Source organism: Triticum aestivum, chromosome 5A (assembly GCF_018294505.1).
Source record: "Triticum aestivum cultivar Chinese Spring chromosome 5A, IWGSC CS RefSeq v2.1, whole genome shotgun sequence".
In the NCBI taxonomy this organism is placed as follows: Eukaryota; Viridiplantae; Streptophyta; class Magnoliopsida; order Poales; family Poaceae; genus Triticum; species Triticum aestivum.
This window is the reverse complement of record NC_057806.1, coordinates 333,869,928-333,889,954: the sequence shown is the minus strand read 5'-3', so window position 1 is coordinate 333,889,954 and position 20,027 is coordinate 333,869,928. Positions and strand designations below refer to the sequence as shown.

The following is a 20,027-nucleotide window of genomic DNA, read 5'->3' as shown; positions in this document are numbered from 1 at the left end:
ACACACTTAAGAAAATGTGGAATAGTTTCACAACTCACGCCGCCTGGAACACTTCAGCGTAACGGTGTGTCCGAACGTCGTAATCGCACTCTATTAGATATGGTGCGATCTATGATGTCTCTTACCGATTTACCGCTATCTTTTTGGGGCTATGCTTTAGAGACTGCCGCATTCACTTTAAATAGGGCTCCGTCAAAATTCGTTGAGACGACACCGTATGAATTATGGTTTGGGAAGAAACCTAAGCTATCGTTTCTAAAAGTTTGGGGATGCGATGCTTATGTCAAGAAACTTCAACCTGAAAAGCTCGAACCCAAGTCGGAAAAATGCGTCTTCATAGGATACCCTAAATAAACTACTGGGTATACCTTCTACCTCAAATCCGAAGGCAAGATCTTTGTTGCCAGGAATGGATCCTTTCTAGAGAAAGAGTTTCTCTCGAAAGAAGTAAGTGGGAGGAAAGTAGAACTTGATGAAGTATTGCCTCTTGAACCAGTAAATGGCGCAACTCAAGAAAATGTTCCTGAGGTGTCTGCACCGACTAGAGAGGAAGTTATTCATGATGATCAAGATACTTCTGATCAAGCTCCTACTGAAATTCGAAGGTCCACAAGGACACGTTCCGCACCAGAGTGGTACGACAACCCTGTCTTGGAAATCATGTTGTTAGACAATGGTGAATCTTCAAACTATGAAGAAGCGATGGCGGGACCGGATTCCGACAAATGGCTAGAAGCCATGAAATCCGAGATAGGATCCATGTATGAAAACGAAGTATGGACTTTGACTGACTTGCCCGTTGAACGGCGAGCCATAGAAAATAAATGGATCTTTAAGAAGAAGGTAGACGCGGATGGTAATGTGACCATCTATAAAGCTCGGCTTGTCGCTAAGGGTTATCGACAAGTTTAAGGGGTTGACTACGATGAGACTTCCTCACCGGTAGCGAAGCTAAAGTCCGTCCGAATCATGTTAGCAATTGCCGCATTCTACGATTATGAAATATGGCAAATGGACGTCAAAACGGCATTCCTTAATGGTTTCCTTAAGGAAGAATTGTATATGATGCAGCCGGAAGGTTTTGTCGATCATAAGAATGCTGACAAGGTGTGCAAGCTCCAACGCTCGATTTATGGGCTGGTGCAAGCATCTCGGAGTTGGAACATTCGCTTTGATGAGATGATCAAAGCGTTTGGGTTTACGCAGACTTATGGAGAAGCCTGCGTTTACAAGAAAGTGAGTGGGAGCTCTGTAGCATTCCTCATACTATATGTAGATGACATACTTTTGATGGGAAATGATATAGAACTCTTGGACAGCATCAAGGCCTACTTGAATAAGAGTTTTTCAATGAAGGACCTTGGAGAAACTGCTTATATATTAGGCATCAAGATCTATAGGGATAGATCGAGACACCTCATAGGTCTTTCACAAAGCACGTACCTTGATAAGATTTTGAAGAAGTTCAAAATGGATCAGTCCAAGAAAGGGTTCTTGCCTGTTTTGCAAGGTATGAAATTGAGCTCGGCTCAATGCCCGACCACGACAGAAGATATAGAAGAGATGAGTGTCATCCCCTATGCCTCAGCCATAGGTTCTATTATGTATGCCATGCTGTGTACCAGACCTGATGTAAACCTTGCTGTAAGTTTGGTAGGAAGGTACCAAAGTAATCCCGGCAAGGAACACTGGACAGCGGTCAAGAATATCCTGAAGTACCTGAAAAGGACTAAGGAAATGTTTCTCGTTTATGGAGGTGACGAAGAGCTCGTCGTAAAGGGTTACGTCGACGCTAGCTTCGACACAGATCTGGATGACTCTAAGTCACAAACCGGATACGTGTATATGTTGAATGGTGGAGCAGTGAGCTGGTGCAGCTGCAAGCAGAGCGTTGTGGCGGGATCTACATGTGAAGCGGAGTACATGGCAGCCTCGGAGGCAGCACATGAAGCAATATGGGTGAAGGAGTTCATCACCGACCTAGGAGTCATACCCAATGCGTCGGGGCCAATCAAACTCTTTTGTGACAACACTGGGGCTATTGCACTTGCCAAGGAGCCCAGGTTTCACAAGAAGACAAGGCACATCAAGCGTCGCTTCAACTCCATTCGTGAAAATGTTCAAGATGGAGACATAGAGATTTGTAAAGTACATACGGACCTGAATATAGCAGATCCGTTGACTAAACCTCTCCCTAGGGCAAAACATGATCAACACCAGAATTTCATGGGTGTTCGATTCATCACTATGTAACCAGAATATTGACTCTAGTGCAAGTGGGAGACTGTTGGAAATATGCCCTAGAGGCAATAATAAAAGTATTATTATTATTATATTTCTTTGTTCATGATAATTGTCTTTATTCATGCTATAACTGTATTATCCGAAAATCGTAATACACGTGTGAATACATAGACCATAATATGTCCCTAGTAAGCCTCTAGTTGACTAGCTCGTTGATCAACAGATAGTCATGGTTTCCTGGCTATGGACATTGGATGTCATTGATAACGGGATCACATCATTAGGAGAATGATGTGATGGACAAGACCTAATCCTAAGCATAGCACAAGATCGTGTAGTTCGTTTGCTAGAGCTTTTCCAATGTCAAGTATCTTTTCCTTTGACCATGAGATCGTGTAACTCCCGGATACCGTAAGAGTGCTTTGGGTGTATCAAACGTCACAACGTAACTGGGTGACTATAAAGGTGCACTACAGGTATTTCCGAAAGTGTCTGTTGGGTTGACACGGATCGAGACTGGGATTTGTCACTCCATATAACGGAGAGGTATCACTGGGCCCACTCGGTAATGCATCATCATTATGAGCTCAAGGTGACCAAGTGGTTGATCACAGGATCATGCATTACGGTACGAGTAAAGTGACTTGCCGGTAACGAGACTGAACAAGGTATTGGGATACCTACGATCGAGTCTCGGGCAAGTAACATACCGATTGACAAAGGGAATTGTATACGGGGTTGTTTAATCCTTGACATCGTGGTTCATCCGATGAGATCATCGTGGAGCATGTGGGAGCCAACATGGGTATCCAGATCCCGCTGTTGGTTATTGACCGGAGAGTCGTCCCGGTCATGTCTGCTTGTCTCCCGAACCCCTAGGGTCTACACACTTAAGGTTCGGTGACGCTAGGGTTGTGAAGATATGTATATGCAGTAACCCGAATGTTGTTCGGAGTCCCGGATGAGATCCCGGACGTCATGATGAGTTTTGGAATGGTCCGGAGGTAAAGAATTATATATAGGAAGTGCTGTTTCGGCCATCGGGACAAGTTTCGGGGTTATCGGTATTGTACCGGGACCACCGGAAGGGTCCCGGGGGCCCACCGGATGGGGCCACCTGTCCCGGGGGGCCACATGGGCTGTAGGGGGTGCGCCTTGGCCTAGATGGGCCAAGGGCACCAGCCCCAAAAGCCCATGCGCCTAGGGTTCCACAAAAGAGAAGAGTCCCAATGGTGGAAGGCACCTCTAGGTGCCTTGGGGGGGAGGGAAACATCCCCTTGGCCGCCGCACCTAGGAGATTGGATCTCCTAGGCTGGCGCACCACCCCCCCTTGGCCCTCCTATATATAGTGGGGGAGAAGAGGGACTTCATAGACCAGCCCCTGGCGCCTCCCTCTCTCCCCGTTACGTCTCTCTCTCGTAGTATAGGCGAAGCCCTGCTACTGTGACGCCCTGCATCCACCACCACGCCGTCGTGCTGCTGGATCTTCATCAACCTCTCCTTCCCCCTTGCTGGATCAAGAAAGAAGGAGATGTCATCCGTTCCGTACGTGTGTTGAACGCGGAGGTACCGTCCGTTCGGTGCTAGGATCTCCGGTGATTTGAATCACGTCGTGTTCGACTACATCAACCCCGTTCTTCGAACGCTTCTGCTCGCGATCTACAAAGGTATGTAGATGCATCTAATCACTCGTTGCTAGATGAACTCCTAGATGGATCTTGGTGAAACGAGTAGGAAATTTTTTGTTTTATGCTACGTTCCCCAACAGGCCGAGGCGTCGCCCGTCCGCGAGCCGCTGTGAGTACGCGTGGCGGGCGAGGGAGGGCGAGGGACGCGCGTCATCCGGTCTTCACTGCGCCGCCCGTGAGGCATCAATGACGCGGGCTGACCGGCGCGACAGCTTTGGCATTGATTCGCCGCGGGAAACGAGGCGATGAGAACGACGAAGGGGCGAGAAGAGGGTAGAACCGCTGACGTGGCGGGCCCGCGGCTGTTTCGCGCCAAAACAGTTCGCCCCGGCGCCCCCGGGCGCCCCCCAGCGCGCCGGGTTCGGCCTGGTTCCGCCGGCGCTGTTTTCGGCTCAAGTCGACGAAAATCGGCCTCCTGGGGTGCGACTGAGCTGATTTTTTGGCGCCGGCGCAAAAAAACACCTCGGAAGGCCTTCCTGGGGCGCGACTGAAGATGCACTAAATCTCTATTCAAACGGACAGAATCCAGATAAAACGCACTTGGATTTAAGGTCGCGCGGTGGAGTTGGCCTGACAGCAGGTGTCTTCCAGCGGAAGACGTCGCAAATATCGGCGCAAAATACTCCCGTTCTGTTTCCAAACTCCAAGGCCCCCCTTCCTCTTGTCTGTGTCGCACCGCCGCCGACCGGGTGCCTGCCGATCATGGCCGCCCGCGACGACCTGGCCGCGCTCCGCGAGCAGACCGCCCTCGCCTCCTCCTCCGCCGTCTCCGTCTCCGACCTCGACCTCGCGTACCAGCTCCAGCTCGCCGAGGCCATCCAGGCATCTCTCCGCCTCGACGCCCTCTCCAGCAATCCCTCCTCTTCCAAAGGCAAAGCCCCCTTCGCCGCCGCCGCCGCCTCCTCCTCCTCGTCCCGGTCCCAGCCCGCCCCCGCGCCGCCGGAGCCCTCGGACGCCTCATACGCCCTGGCGGTCCACGCCGCCGACCTCGCGCGCGCCGAGGAGGACCACCGCTACGCCGAGGCCTGCCGCGCCTACCACGCCAGGGCCGCCGCATCCGCCTGCGTCGCCGCCCACGACGCCATTTTCGCGCGCGAGCTCGCCGCCGTGCCGGAGGACCAGTGGGCCCACGACGGGGACAACATCGAGCGGCCCCTGGACTCGACCAAGCCCCTCTTCCGCGTCATGTTCAAGGGCATGGCGAGCAAGGAGGTGGTGGGATCGCGGGACTGGGACCCCCGCATCGCGGTGCTCGCCGTGGCGCTGTGCGACTCCCAGGGAAAGGTGGTGCTCAGGATACAGAAGCCGGTGGAAGGGTTTGTGGGCGGTCGCATGATGCTCGAGGCAATGGCGCTCACCGAAGGCCTCCAGGCGGCGCTCGCGTTAGGGATCCAGAGCATCAGGATTGTCAACGATTACAAGGCACTCCATAACCATGTATGCCATGATGCAACCTCTAAATCACTCCGCTTTTATCATCTGTTTTATTACTGCTTAGTTGTTACTCGAAGTCCTCAGATTTGCATATGCAGGTTAATAGAAAATATTCTTGTCACATCGCGGAATTGATCTCATTGTAGTATATATTTTGGTACTCTAATGTTGTTTCCTCATGTTTACAATGCTTGACAGTTTCAGTGGCTGTTTCATTGTATGGTCGTACTGGGAACTAACGGATTGCAAACTCGAGATTTTGGAGGTTACATATGTTACAGAAGAAAAGTCTAGAGTTATGACAATCCATAAACTGATGGCTCTATCATCACATAACTGGATAATCACATCTTTAGATAATTGGTTTGAATAGGGGTCATAATCCATTTCCATTTTACCATAAATCGGATATATAGTGTTTTTACAACAGGGATATACAGTTAATGAATCTCTTCGGTGAAATGAGATCACTGTCTTAAGCTAAATGTAGCTTAAACACAAACTTACAGCTATGTGCCGTTTGGATATTCCTAATTATTTGCTGTACATGTTTTGTGTTTCTCTATCTGCTCTGCTTTCTGATTATGATGTTAGAAAAGCATAGGAGGATTTTCTGCATTAGTTATTCATTTAAAGTTATCGGTTTCAGCTGAAAATATTTTTCTGGTCCTGGGTTCATGTTTGATACAGAAAATGTTCTTGAACTCTTTAATTCAAACATCCCCAAGGTGAGTGTAGTTGGGTTCAGAGCAGCTTAGTTAGTTTTAAGACATTATATTAGACATGAATTGTGTTTCATGTAAGTTCAGTGGTCACATGATTGAATTCTTTATCAGTGCTCTTATTGTGATGTCCTGTACTCTTATGCTTATTTCCTAATTTTGGGATTGTAGGTGCGTGGAATTTGGCGCCCGAAACAGGCGAAGCTTGCAGAAATGATAGATCAGGTTCTGTCAGTAGCAAAGAAATTCAAACAATGTGAAATTTCACTTGTGGAACGAGGCAAACTTGATTACGTGATGAAATTAGCAACAGATTCGATACTCTCTCAGATTGCCAAAGCTGTTGCTGTGAATGCTAGCAAGGAGAAAAGAGAGACCTGCGCCATCTGCCTGGAAGACACCGATGTTTCTAAAATTCATGTGGTCGAAGGCTGTGCACATCGCTTTTGTTTCTGCTGCATGAAGGAGCATGTGAAAGTTAAGCTACTCCATGGAACTCTCCCAGCTTGCCCACAAGATGGTTGCACTACAAAGCTAACCGTGGAGGGCTCAAAGATATTCCTATCGCCTCGACTGTTAGATATCATGGTGCAACGCATCAGGGAAGGACAGATCCCTGCTACTCAAAAGATTTACTGCCCGTACCCCAAGTGTTCAGCCTTGATGTCCTTGAGTGAAATCAAACACCCATTGCAAGAATCTTCCTCAAAATACACCATTGCTGATGCTGCCACATTGAGAAAGTGTGTCAAATGCAGAGGCTCATTCTGCATCAGCTGTAAGGTCCCATGGCATGACAGGATGTCTTGTTACGACTACAAGAGTAGGTACCCCCAAGCTCGTCCAGATGATGCGAAGTTACAGAACCTTGCACGGCAGCAGCTGTGGCGCCAATGTGTCAAATGCAAGCACATGATTGAACTCTCAGAGGGCTGCTACCATATGACCTGTGTGTAAGTATCTAATTCTGGTTGTGCTGTTTGCATATCTATCTTTACCGATGTTACTATGAATGGTCTATTCTTATGATTTTTCATGTCAATCAATTCCCTGCTGATGTGTTTTTCATGCCCTAATGCTCACAGCCTCAGATGTTTGACCTTTTTGTGCATCTTGTTCTTGCTTAATTCTTCCAGGTGCGGCTATGAATTCTGCTACACCTGTGGGAAAGAATGGAAAGACAAGAAAGCGACCTGCTCGTGCCCGCTGTGGGATGAAGATAATATTATCCGTGATGGCATGGAAGAGGACGATGGCATGGAAGAGGACGATGACGATGAGGATGATGACTATGACTACGATGACGATGAGGATGATTACTATGCTAGAGAAGGCCAACACTATGACCGGCAGAACGCTGGTCACCACCATGGTGGTGGAGGAGCCCAGAATTTTTATGACTACAACAACAATCCCAGGCATCTTCCTCGTCATGGCGGTGGAGGGGCTCGAAATTTGTATGACTACAACAACAATCCTGGGCATCTTCCTCGTCCTGGCGGTGGAGGGGCTCGAAATTTCTACAACTACAACTAGTCCAGTACTTCTGCAGCTACAACTGATGTTACTATTAGTTAAGCAGAATCTCCTACCATTCTATTTGCGTTTGCGTTTAGTATCTAACTACCTGATGGTACTATCCCGTCAGTGATATTTTCTTTTATGCACACTCTTGGATAGTATGCACATGCTCAGAACAGAGCTTGCTCCAGTATCTTTTGTTGTTTCTTCTTTTTATTTCATCTTAATCCTCAAACAAGAAACAAATCATAGCCCAGGACAAGAAAAGCACAGGTGAAAGTAAGCTCCGCAGGAAGAAAGAGCAGCATGCCAACTCCTGTAGTTCCTGCCGTCTAGAGTACTATACATACAGTGTTGTAAAGGCCTATGGAGATGGAAAATCAAAAAAAGTTTTCCTCAAGAGGGGAAAGGATACAACCTAACATCATTTGGTAAGAAGGCTGTGTGTAATATCTGTCCTGTTCCTTTGCAACAAGGGCACAAAAACTTCTGTTGCATGTCTCCAGTTCTCTCTTTACATCATAGATAGAGGAGGTAACCAGCCAACCCGACCCAGGTTTTGCGTGTCTGTCATCCTCTCGAACCCACCATGTTCTTCTTCTCTTGTAAAGAGTCGGCGGTCTCCTTCTCAGCTTCGATCATGGCCTTCTTGGCGAGCTCGTAGCCTGCAAAGTTCATTGCTCCGAGAGGAGCGATCCAGAAGAAGCGTGGGATCGCACCCTTGAAGAGCCCGAGGGGTCCCTCGTTTCGGAGGATGGAGAAGACTATCAACTGCATGGAGACTGGCGTGCCTGGTGGGGCGGTCATCATCCGGGTCTTCATCACGTCGAAGGGAGTGGTGACAACTGCTGCAAGCCCTCCAGACAATGCTCCAACTGCTATAGTTTCCCATGGTTCCAACTCTCTGCTCAAGACATGCTGTGCCGCCTACAAATCCATGGGCATGATGATTGGTTAGATACATTTAATTTTGGAAAACTAACATGAGATTGCAAATGAAACAGATAAATTTTAGACCATTAATAGCAAAAGTTACTAAGCATGATGTAAAATTACATTTCAGCTTTGGACAACTAACATATATGACTAAATTTGAAGGTATGGTGAAAGAAAAAAGAATGTAAGAATTCAATTTACCTTTTTAGCTTCACCGTAAAGACACATTCCGGCAACATAGAAAGGAACCTCACGACAAAGAGTGGCCCCAGTGCCACGGAAGAAACCCTTTAGGCCATCTTTTTGCATGGTACCAACAATGGCCTCCCCTACATTGTCGAAGATTCCAGCCTGCAACCGTTGCTTAAGAACCTCACAAGGAATACGGACTGCGGTTCCCAGGATTGTGCTGCAGAAGGAAGCCAACGATTGCACCTGCGAGAGGAACAGATATAAGGCAAAACAATTATTCAAGTACTCTTTCTTTTCGCCAATACTTCAGGTGTAAGCCAAGCAGAATAACTTCTGTAACTATATCAGAATGCTATCAAGGGAAAAAGAATGTGGTTCTATACATGATGGCTTAGGCAGGTCAGGTTTCTAATTAGCACGGGAGGTAAGATACAAGCCAAAGAATTAATGCTACAGCTAAAAACTTTCTGTTCTGACACTGACAAGGCAGGTCCAGACTCAATGCCAATGAGACAGTGAGTCGATTATACAACATTTCAACACTTTGAATTATAGATAATAGAAAAGGTAAATATGGACCATGAACAGTAAAGAGTGTACCTGAATCTCCGGAAGTGTTGGAGCCACTCTTACTAATATGAGCTTACTTGCTTCAAAAATTCCTGTCCTCAAACCATGGCTGCAAATGGCATCGTATGAATATGCAGCCTTCACAAGAAAGCTTGCAAAAATTTAGAAAAGAACTGACCTTGAAAACTGTCCGAGAATTGCAGGGATAGAACCTCGATACAGTCCTTGAATCCCAATTTGTGGAAGCTTTGCAATTAGCTCTGGAAATGAGAGCGTAGATGCTTGGACACGTGTCTGATAATATGAGAAGACAAACTTGAATGAGAAACCTCCATGGGACTGCAAATTCTCTCAACGAGATCATTAAATTTCAGCCAGCCTAGGCTAACACAGGATATGGTGAGTAAGCTTATACTCCCTCCGTCCGAAAATACTTGTCATCAAAATGAATAAAATGGGATGTATCTAGACGTATTCTAGAGGGCAGGCCTGGCGCAGTGGTGAAGTCCTCCCCACTTGTGCCAAGAGGTCCTGGGTTCGAACCAGCCTCTCTGCATTGCACTTTGCAGGGGTAAGACTAGGTTCCTATAATCCCTCCCCAGACCCCACCTTGTGTGGGAGCTTCTATGCACTGGGTCTGTCCTTATCTAGACGTATTCTAGATACATCCCTTTTTATCCATTTTGATGACAAGTATTTTCGGACGGAGGGAGTAGCAGATAATGAGTTGTCATACTATGCAGTGATAGCTCGCGATAGACCTAGCTGTGCTAGATGTGCTTCCTTTAACTTTTTAGTTGCATATGGTCAAGAGTCCTAGGATTTGACTTTAAAGCTTTATGGTTAATTCTCTGACATGGAGCCTACAAGGTGCATATGTTGTTCAACATTATCTGATGTTAACTTATTTGGCTTCAGTCACTTTGGTCATAAAGATATCCATCTCTAAAAATATCTAGTGAAGGCATTGCTGAATGAATGCTTTGGAGATCAAACTTGTTTTAACTGAAAGGTGAATGGAAGCATGTTGCTGTACCTTCATTGTATCAATAGGGTGCAACATAGAGGTAGAAAGGGCACTAGCAAGACCTCCAGCTAAAGCCGACTTCAAAACATTTCCGGCAGATATTTCTACAGGTGGGGGAACAGCAACCAATGTAGCTGCTTCAAACCAAATGTTCCTGAATGCATTTGTAAGTGAAGAAACAAGTCAATGGCAATCTGAGTAGGAACACTGCTAAAAGATACTCCCTCCATCCCATAATATAAGAGCGTTTTTGGCACTAGTGTAGTGTCAAAAACAATCTTATATTATGGGACGGAGGGAGCAGTCAAGAAGGGGCAACTATTGCCATGCCTAGTTGGTTGTTCACTCAAGTCAACTCGGATGTAGTATCACGCTAGACATACCGAGGATCATCTTCAAGGCGCTCTGAAGGAAGTAGAAGCATGAAACTGCGAAAATGGCTGTATGAGATTGATCCTTCTGAATCTGCATTTAGATAGCGCAGCATGGCAGCAGCATTATCTTCATTGGCCGGGAGGCCTGCCCCTTTTAAAGATTCAACGATTTGATTCTTGTGAAGCGTCCCAGACTTGCTCAAACACAGTGTGGTGTATGCCCGGAGTATTGTTGCCTCCTTCTGCTCCATCAAGGATAGAAATTGTTTCCACCCAATCGACTTTGAAAACCTGTTATTTCTGGTACGCCGTAACAAATCCCGAGCGTACCTCCGCGGCAATCGCCTCTTTCTCATTGCAACTTCAAGATCTTCTAGGGTGACTTGGCCATCACCATCCCTATCCAATTCCTCAAAGAATCGCTTCCCTGCAGCAACAATAGGTGCACAATATAACTTAGGTGAAACATGGCAAGAGTTACCGCTATTCATTTTGAAAAGAATAACAAATGAACGTTTCCACTAGTAAGATTTCAGCAGCATTATTTTTCTAAAAGATTTCAGCAATATGTGACAGCATCAAACCAATCTCTGGAGCTAGATGTATTGACATAGATGATACAATACCCTCGCAAACATTAGATTACCCAGCAGAAGTCTTGTTCTAAAGGATTGTAGTGCATAGTCCAAGTAGCGTTTATTAAAATTGTAAAGCAATATGATGGAACTATCACCTTCGCCAGTGTTCAACGAGGGCGCAAGTAAAGCTCACAGGCCTAAAAGACACTTTTCTACGTAATACGCGAGTAAAGCTACACAGACCCTCAATCTGCATATTGGAAGGTCATCTATGTGAATAAGACAACTATGCAGTTCAGACTGATAGAAATAAACAATGTATTACCAGACGTTTTTGTAGGCTAGTTTAGCCAGCCTACAAAAACGTTTTATATTTTGATACGGAGGTATAGTACATTTCAACAGTTATCCTACAGTTGTTTCATTCGGCAATTCTCTGTTTGGCACCCTATAGATAACATATTTCTTTAGTTGACAAGAAACATGATGAGTTTCTGACAATTGCAAATCATCAGCCTATATACACCAAATAAGCAAAGTATAATGCGAGGAATCCCTCGCGTTGGAAAACGGTGTTACTATACCTTCGATTTCTGCATACCGGAAGAAGTCTTGCACGGAGAAAAGCTTCTTCTTGTCTGGATGGCTATCGACTGAAGTCGACAATCTGCCAACCAGCTGTGGAACCAACTCAATCAGCTCCGTCAGTGAAACCGTGGACAGAGTTGACCGGAGCCGCTCCACATTCGACAATGGGATGTTGAGCAACCGGCCGGCAAACTTCTGTGGCGGCTGTGCAGCATCACCACCACTGTCAACCCCTTCCCTCTCCCCAATTACGCTTGTACGGACCTCCTGGCCAGCAGCCGATGGCGCCGAGGCCTGGGAGTCATCGGCATAGCTCGCCGCCGGCGCCCCCAGCCTGGCGAACCCCAGGTTGGAGAGGAAGCCGTCGAAATCAGCCTTCTTACCAACGATGACCTTCCTGACGACCTGAAACTGGTCGATTTGCAGGGCGGCGCTGCCCAACTCCTCGCCCTTCTGCCTGCACGCGCCCTCCAGCGCCTGCAGGTTGTGCGCCAGGGCGTCGAACGCAATGCAGAGCAGGAGCTCCAGCTGCTGCTGCGGCTGCGGCTGCCTTTTCCCGGCGCCGAGGAGCGGCGGCGGGGCCTGTTTGCTCCGGCCTCTCCTGGGCTTGCTGTGGTCGTTGCCGAAGCATCTCGAGAATGACCGGAGGGGCTTGTGGAGGAAGTTGGCGAGGACGACGTGGAGGTGGAGGAGGCAGTCAGGCTGGCGCTGCTCCTCCTGCTGATGCTGCTGCTTGGAATCGGATCCGGGGAGGTGGAGATGGGCGAGGGCGCCGCGGGCGGCGGCGAGGAAGGAGTCGAGGGGGTGCTGGTCGGACGCCATCGTGACGGGGCGGGCGGCGGCGGCTGCACTAGGTGGCGCGGTGGATCCCGGCGAGCGGCCGCATGTTGGTCAACCGGAGGCGGGCCTCTCTCGCCCGCGGAGGTGAAGGAATGGCGGTCCCCTTCTGTTCCCTTCCGGCGAGCTGCGGCGGAGGAGATGAACGGCCTGAGCTTGCGTTGTTTGTTTCGATGAGGGGAGGAGGGGAGGGGAGGGGTGGCCGGGAGGAGGAGGGGGACACGGGAGGTGGAGAAGCGGCGAGCCGCGAGCAGGAACCCAAAACGACAGGGAAGGGAAAATGGCCTTTTTTTAAGAGAGAAAAATTCCAGTTTTTCCTGGGAAATGAAATGTGATGGCCTGTTTTTCTCTCCATTTTTGGGCCTATTTTTGCTGCCCAGCTTTATTCGTGCTGCTGGTGCTCGTGTGGCCACTGGCCACTCTGAATTGTGTGTCATGCCACTGCCACAGCCGCTGAACATTCACTGCATATCTCATCTCATGTTTTTTGACATGGTACAGTAATTACCGTGCATGACTGTATCAAAATCTAAGACGTTGTTTAACATCATGACAGTGTCAAAAAGGTATTATATTTGGGTCTGTTTAGGGCACATCTAGATGTGCCTTGGTTATTGCACATCTAAATAAGTGACTCAATTAAATTAAAAAGAAAAAAGAAAAAAAAATGCTTGCACGAATTTTAGAGTAAAATCAATGATGTATGGCTTAGATACGCAAATACTTAGAGCACGTTCAGATGTGTTTTAGCAAACCTAATTATATTTCTGTACGGAGGGAGTAGCATTTTTGTTTAGGGGTCGCATGGAAGTGCACACAAGTAGTGATCTTGTTCGATCTTGAGGAGGATTTTGCAGCAATATGCACATGGCTTTTCCCATACCACCAATGGATGGAAAGGAAAAGGATAACCAAGATCCAACAGCTCCTCCTGTTCAGCGGGCCCCGCCCTTGGTTCTACCAGCAAAAATGGATAAGACTGACGATCCCACGTGTCACATCCGAGATCGGCCACCCCAACGGCCCAACTTCTCCCAAACCAAACCAAACCAAAACCATGCCAGAGAGACTAGCTAGAGTTCATCAGCAGCTCCAAAATGAAACATTTATTCCTGTCACAAAAATCTTACTCGCCCCACCCCAGTATATACTGCACTGCACTTTTCCTCCCCGCTGCAGCAGTAACTAGCACAGCAGATAATTTTAACACAACTCCCTGACTTGCTACTACACAAAGAACATTACCATTATTATTATCATCATTCCGACAATATGACTACTCCTACCACCACATAATATGACCTCCACAATGCCGACCGTTTGGCTAGACGAGCTCGAAGCGCATGAGGAGCCTGACGGACTTGTACCTGTTGCCCTTGCGGTCATGGAGGGGCACGGCGCGGATGCCCTGCTTCAGCTCCATCACCGGCAGGCACGTCTGCCCGCCGAAGTCGTGTTTCTCCGACATGTCGTACTCCTGGACCTCCACCCGCAGCAGGGCCAGCTCCGGCACCGTCAGCGGGAACGTGAACTCTTCGTCCCACACCGGCACCCACTGGTCCTCGATCGTCCGGGTCTTCTTCATCACGCAGTCCGCCCGCACCCCCGCGATCCCCACCTGTTCGTAAAACATTGCCACCCACATTCTCAACACAACAATTTTTTTGAACAACCACATTTTCAACATTTTTTTTGCATGGTAATACGTGTCTCATTCATATCATAACCACATTTTCAACATTGCCAGTCCAGCTGGGTAAGCACGACGAGATGAGATACGTACCCTGGCGTAGAAATCGGGTGGGGAGAAGGCGTCGAAATGAGTCTTACTGAAGTCCATGCGCCACCCGTCCCCCATATATACTTTGACCTGCTCAGGCATTACAACATGTGTTAGTTAGGCTGCAGCTTCTGTGCTCTCTATATAAGGCTGATTCTCAGTTTTCAGAAATTCGTATATGTGGGAGGACCTTGAGAGTTTTCTTCACCGGCAGGCTCGCTTTGGGATCAAACACTTCACCATTTGGGCCTGTCTTTAGCAAGAAGTCAGGCTTTTTCACGTATCCGCAGCCACCGTTGGCTCTGAAAAATCCTTGCATTAATCTTAGCGATTTGTCATGCCCCTGAAATTTCAAAGGCCAATCAAAACAAGGAAGAAAGCTGAATGGTTAAGTGTCATTAACTATTACAAGTCCATGACAATTACTGATGCAATTGCAGCAATTCAGATTCAGAGTGTGTCCAAACAGCTTAACTTCACCTTCAACACTAAGTCGATCTGTATAATACTCTTTTCAAGTGTTACAGACCGCTTTTGTAAAGTTGTTCTGCTGCCTTGCTATGTGAACAAAGATAGATTTGTGAAAAATCGAAAAACATTTAAAAATTTAGATCAAAGAGGTCTGAATGGTGTTATTGCAAAAATAATAGGGTTTATAGGTCCAACAACATATTGTGCTTCCATTCTTTTATAATAGTTGGTTGCCGAGGATCGGTGGGAAACAAGAGTAGGTGAGGTTTGGCAAAGACGTAGTATTACAACAGTTGGTCAGAACTCCGTACTCATTCTCTCAAGTCATTGTTGATCCAGATTATTATATTTGACAGGTCACCAAATGTTATCTCCAAATGCGCGAGATGCTCAAACTTAAACTATGTGAGGAATAAATATAAGCAAAAATGAGCGAACAATGATTTATGAGTCATGACAGTAAGAAATTGTAATCCAACCTGCATGTTAAATGCAACCATCTGCGCACCATGAGTCCAGGCCTTCATTGGATCATAGTTAGAAGAATTAATCCTTGTACCCTTCGGATAAATCCTTAATATATTCCTCTGAGTAAACCTGAATCAAAGCTAAATTAGTTTTCAAAATGTTCATGGTCCAGCAGTGTATCAGCTTCCCTTGTGAAAAGTATATTGAGTAACAAAAGGTAACAATAAATTGACACAGTAATGTTTGCACACAGATACATTGATTGAAATGCCACAACTAGGAACATCAATCATTTCCAAATATTAACCAGGGTATTTCACAATAAATCCCCTTGAGATTAGTATGGTATGACCAAATTAAACTGTGAGAATGTAACAGTTGCTACCATTAGTACCCCAGTGATTTAGGCACATTTTGATTCATGATATGGTGTAAGAGTAGCAGCATGACTGTTCATGTAATATCTTTCCAAGTCATAGTCTAGCATTGCATTTTTGTTGCCACCAGTTCATTTGTCGCATTAAAAACTAAAGACTATAACAATAATAAAAATAATTGGACATATATGGGTTCATAAACCCAACTACACCTGTCGTATTTCAGTTGTTCGGCCCAAAAATTCTAAAGTTCTTCTGCACTGAGCTTCCTATAATCAACTATTGTATATTCCAATTACCTTATGATATCAGCACCATGAGAAGCTGTTGCTTTAGCTAACTGTGTCTCGCTCAAAGAAAGACGTCTGACTTTGTCAGGGTCGACCTTAAGCGCATCCCTCATACGGCCTTTTGGTTTGCCAGCATGGATTGTTATTAGTTTCCTATACTCACAGGCAGTATCCGGCTGAAATTTAGGATCCTCTTCCTCAGATTCTTCGTCATCTTCGTCATCTGGTTCATCCTGTTTATGGCAACAAATAAATTTCTGTACATAATAACCTTTTATTTTTAACGGGTGCATGCCTCCAAAAGGCAGACAAAATTGCAGACCTTGCCATCAGAATCATCAGCATTTGAATCTATTCTTCTCAAGTTTCCTTCCTCTGCTAATTTATCTGCATTGCCACTGTTTTTCTGATCACCCTGAGCTTTAAGAAACTCCCTGTATTCTTGTGGTGGTTTAGTTGAGATGATTATCCTTCTCATTAGAGCTTCTGGAGAAGGGAACTCATTTAGTGTGTCTGAACTAGGGATGTAAAGGAGGTCTCCAAATGTTTCCGTGATCATCTAAGATAAATTAGAGTCAGAACTGAGGATTTAAACAAAATACATGCAGGAAAAGATATATAAAGTAAACTTTACCCCGGCTACTTTGGCTTGGAGATCTGCTGTGAGGTGATCTTCAAGAGTAATTACAAGAGGATATGTCGAAGCGCAGAAAGCGTATTCTTTAATGGACTTTAAACATCTCATGATTTCTACTGGTGCAGTCAATGTCCTTTCAAATGACACGAAAAAGAAGACTTAGGGAACATAGTGAAAAAATTAGGATGATTGCAAATTCAAGAAACGGATTATGACTTAACCAGCAGAAAATAAAAGATAGAATTCAGAAGCTAATAAACAGGTTATAACTTATTCTCAGTTAATTTTACAAATATATCCATATAGATCTAAAAAAATATTCACCTTGTTGTAATAATTTGTTCATCTAGTACAAAAGATTGTAGTGTTTAATCTCAGAGTTAAAAAAAGAAATATTGGATGGATCACAACTTCCAATCGATGGTCCTCGGCATCGACTGAGAACAAAGAAATTCACAAGTGACTGAAATTTAGCGAAACCAAAATTTACATCATGTCATAACTCTACCAGTTCCAAATATCCTGAAATATGTCACTGTTCAAGATTAAGCACATTTTTGTTTTTGTTTTGGTACCATGGGAAAACATGTACTAGCATGTAATCTCACATTCTATCTTACCCATGCAGTACCAAAAAAGATTCACTGGCAGAGTATTTTTATTTAATATTGCAACAACCCTGTTAGTTCTAGTACCCTGAAAGGGTGGAACATGTACACTGTTAAACACTAAGAATAACAAATACACTCACAGGCTCGTAGGTGAAGATGTAATCAATGCTGTGCAGTACAGCAGGACCATCTACCAGGGTGCCTCTGAACACTGATCAGGACCATGTAGTATTTGACCTTTCTCGGTAGGGTACTCACTAGTGTGATTTATTCACTCCAGAAACAGAGCTAAGCTAAGCTCAGATTAATTTTTTTGTTAAAAAGGAAATCATGATATAAAATAATTGTTCTGTCGCCAAAATTACCATAATGGAGTGTCGTGCTGCAATGTAAATACAGCAAGTATTTATAAAATCTATGGGTTGAGGAAGCAGAATGCATACCCTCCATGCAGAATGTCAACACAGTTCTTTGCGGAGTTTGGCCACATGTCGAGTTCAATCACTCGCACGCCATTTTGCAATGCTGCTATGATTGGAACGTCACTGGAGTCACTGTTGAGCTGGTTTCCGGTGAGGTAAGAATTGTGACCGGTGAATACATAGTAATGAGAAATCGGGGCCGACATGTCCTGGTGAACCTGGGAAGAGAATTAAAATAAGAATGGGACGTAATGTATGGTAAGAGCAACAGAAAAATAAAAGCAGGCACAAATGAGCAGCAGCAGCCAGCAGGCGCACATTCTGTACAACAGGCTATTTATTTGTTTTTGGAAACATTTTTTGCAATAGGCTAGACCATAACATAAGTAGTACGTACTAGAACAAAATCTATTTCTGTGAGCCTTCAGGTCCAACTTGTGGGCGAGGACAATTGAAGCAAAATGATCGTACGAAATGCAGGGCCAGATCAGAACATTGCACAAGGTAAGGAAATGAAACAAAAAAAATCTAAAAAAACGATTGCTGGAGTTTTCTGCTTGGGGTAAGAGACGACAAGAACAATCCCGAAACGATGGAGCAATCTTGCTGGTTGTGCGGGGGACGAAGCGAAACCAGGCCTCTCCTGTGGCAGGAGGTGGTTTTCCACTACCTAGAAATAGCCCCCCTTTTCGGTCGAGTGGTATGGGAAAGCGATGGTCAACCCACCCACTGCGGATGTGGAGTCAACATCGCCCATTCACCTTGCATCACGATCACATTCACATCCCAACGAGGGGCGAGTTGAATTAATCTCGTTGACCGCCGCTAGCATTGCACGGCGAGACAGGGCAGCAGATGGAAGGCCGAAGCCAGCCAAAATCGGCCGCAATTTACCGCAACTAGATCGTGCAATCTGTTTCCTCGTAGCCGCAGCAGCAATGAATCAAGCAACAGACGGACGGACGGACGAACGAACGAACCTTGTTGGAGATGGGCGGGTTGAGGTCCGGTGAGAAGAGGAAGCCGAAGAAGTCGTCGAGCGTGGGCAGCGCGGCGGCGGGGGAGCGGCCGACGAAGCGGGCGATCCCGCCGGCGGCGCCGCCGCCGGCGGAGAGCGCGGCGAGGACGCGGTCGGCGTCGGCGGGGTCCTCGCGCTGCACGTCGGCGAGGAAGCGCCGGAGGCCGTCGTCGCCGTGCGCGGCCCCGGCGGCGGCGTGCGCCGCGCGGACGTCGGGCGGGGGGTGCGCGTCCGGGGATCGGAACTTGCGGGTGAAGCACATGCAGTAGCGGTAGGCGTAGCTGCCCATTCCCTTCTCGTGCGCCCGACGGAGATGGCCCGAATCTTCTCCTCCCGCCGGGACCAGGCCTGCCGGGCTACTAGAGACTAGAGGCTAGAGAGAGGGAGAGGATGCACGAGGAGAATGAGATGCCCCCTGCCGGCCGCCCCTCGCTTTGCGCTTTGCCTGGACTGGACTGGGACTTGGACTGGGCTTCTAATGGCGGGTGGGGGTCGCCGCCATTCGCTCGTCGCCTCCGCGTGCGCTCCGCTTCCTCGTCCGCGTACGCGTGGGGCGCGTGTGGGAGAAGGAGACGAGAGGATTGTTTTTACGGGCAGGGCACAGGGGAGGGGAGGGGGCGACCGACTGACTGGCTGGCTCCTGTCCTGATGGCGAGAGTCACAGTGGAAATGGAAGCGGGGGGAGAAGAAGGGAAGCGAGATGCCAGGCGACGCCACGCAGTTTCAAAAAGGCGGGGTCATGTTTTCGCCTACGCCCCTCACTTTCTTCCATACAATTTATCTGGTGCCGACTTACCTTACCCATCTACTCCCTCTATTCGAAAAAAGATGTATCTAAAACTAAAATACGTTTAGATAGATTCTTTTATCCGTTTTGATGACAAGTATTTCCGGACGGCGTGAGTACTACTCACTCTGATCTAAATTAATTGTCGCAGCTCTAGTACAGCTTATTTTTCGGAATACATCTACTACTCATTCTGATCTAAATTAATTGTCGCAGCCCTAGTACAGCTTATTTTTCAGAATACAATCGAAACTTAGGTGTTTGGATGCTGGCCAAAACTCGCCATACCCAAAAAAGTTGGTCATTGCTGTTTGTTTGGATGGTTGTAATTTTTTTTGGCACGGTGATACTGTTTGATGAGTAGCTAACTCATTCACAAGCAAAAATTTAATCAAATTATTGAGTAGCCAAGTTTTTAGAAGGGATTTAATTAGAGTGCAAATATATGACTAGCC

At 46.7% G+C, this 20,027-nt stretch overlaps 3 protein-coding genes across 4 annotated transcripts; 1 reads left to right on the top strand and 2 right to left on the bottom strand.

Annotated features, from left to right (window-relative positions):
* Positions 1 to 4,520: 4,520 nt before the first annotated feature.
* LOC123103236 (uncharacterized) lies at positions 4,521 to 7,799 on the top strand. The gene is made up of 3 exons (XM_044524760.1): positions 4,521 to 5,369; positions 6,260 to 7,041; positions 7,225 to 7,799. The coding sequence occupies exons 1-3, from the start codon at positions 4,635 to 4,637 to the stop codon at positions 7,622 to 7,624; spliced, it is 1,917 nt and encodes a 638-aa protein (XP_044380695.1). The 5' UTR covers positions 4,521 to 4,634; the 3' UTR covers positions 7,625 to 7,799.
* Positions 7,800 to 7,883: 84 nt separating this feature from the next.
* On the bottom strand, positions 7,884 to 12,958 carry LOC123103235 (calcium-dependent mitochondrial ATP-magnesium/phosphate carrier protein 1). Its single transcript, XM_044524759.1, has 7 exons — positions 11,871 to 12,958; positions 10,718 to 11,135; positions 10,344 to 10,488; positions 9,486 to 9,601; positions 9,338 to 9,416; positions 8,747 to 8,980; positions 7,884 to 8,536 (listed from the first exon to the last, which is right to left on the bottom strand). The coding sequence occupies exons 1-7, from the start codon at positions 12,694 to 12,696 to the stop codon at positions 8,180 to 8,182; spliced, it is 2,175 nt and encodes a 724-aa protein (XP_044380694.1). The 5' UTR covers positions 12,697 to 12,958; the 3' UTR covers positions 7,884 to 8,179.
* An 841-nt stretch (positions 12,959 to 13,799) lies between these two features.
* Positions 13,800 to 19,448, bottom strand: LOC123103237 (phosphoinositide phospholipase C 6). 2 transcript variants are annotated; one of them, XM_044524761.1, is made up of 9 exons: positions 18,748 to 19,448; positions 17,789 to 17,985; positions 16,732 to 16,867; positions 16,420 to 16,656; positions 16,107 to 16,330; positions 15,442 to 15,559; positions 14,682 to 14,834; positions 14,495 to 14,581; positions 13,800 to 14,329 (listed from the first exon to the last, which is right to left on the bottom strand). In XM_044524761.1, the coding sequence occupies exons 1-9, from the start codon at positions 19,072 to 19,074 to the stop codon at positions 14,036 to 14,038; spliced, it is 1,773 nt and encodes a 590-aa protein (XP_044380696.1). In that variant the 5' UTR covers positions 19,075 to 19,448; the 3' UTR covers positions 13,800 to 14,035. The 2 variants fall into 2 exon arrangements, with proteins under 2 accessions (XP_044380696.1, XP_044380697.1); XM_044524762.1 differs by lacking the exon at positions 18,748 to 19,448 and adding an exon at positions 18,165 to 18,183.
* Positions 19,449 to 20,027: the final 579 nt, after the last annotated feature.

Coding starts and splice junctions, on each gene's coding strand:
- LOC123103237 (XM_044524761.1), bottom strand. CDS start 19,074: ATGGGCAGCTACGCCTACCGCTACTGCATGTGCTTCACCCGCAAGTTC. Junction 16,868..17,788: donor GTTGACATTCTGCATGGAGG/GTATGCATTCTG, acceptor GTCATTTGAAAG/GACATTGACTGCACCAGTAG. Junction 16,657..16,731: donor TCCAAGCCAAAGTAGCCGGG/GTAAAGTTTACT, acceptor AATTTATCTTAG/ATGATCACGGAAACATTTGG.
- LOC123103235 (XM_044524759.1), bottom strand. CDS start 12,696: ATGGCGTCCGACCAGCACCCCCTCGACTCCTTCCTCGCCGCCGCCCGC. Junction 9,602..10,343: donor ACCCTATTGATACAATGAAG/GTACAGCAACAT, acceptor TCATATTATCAG/ACACGTGTCCAAGCATCTAC. Junction 9,417..9,485: donor ATTCTCGGACAGTTTTCAAG/GTCAGTTCTTTT, acceptor TGCCATTTGCAG/CCATGGTTTGAGGACAGGAA.
- LOC123103236 (XM_044524760.1), top strand. CDS start 4,635: ATGGCCGCCCGCGACGACCTGGCCGCGCTCCGCGAGCAGACCGCCCTC. Junction 5,370..6,259: donor ACAAGGCACTCCATAACCAT/GTATGCCATGAT, acceptor TTGGGATTGTAG/GTGCGTGGAATTTGGCGCCC. Junction 7,042..7,224: donor TGCTACCATATGACCTGTGT/GTAAGTATCTAA, acceptor TAATTCTTCCAG/GTGCGGCTATGAATTCTGCT.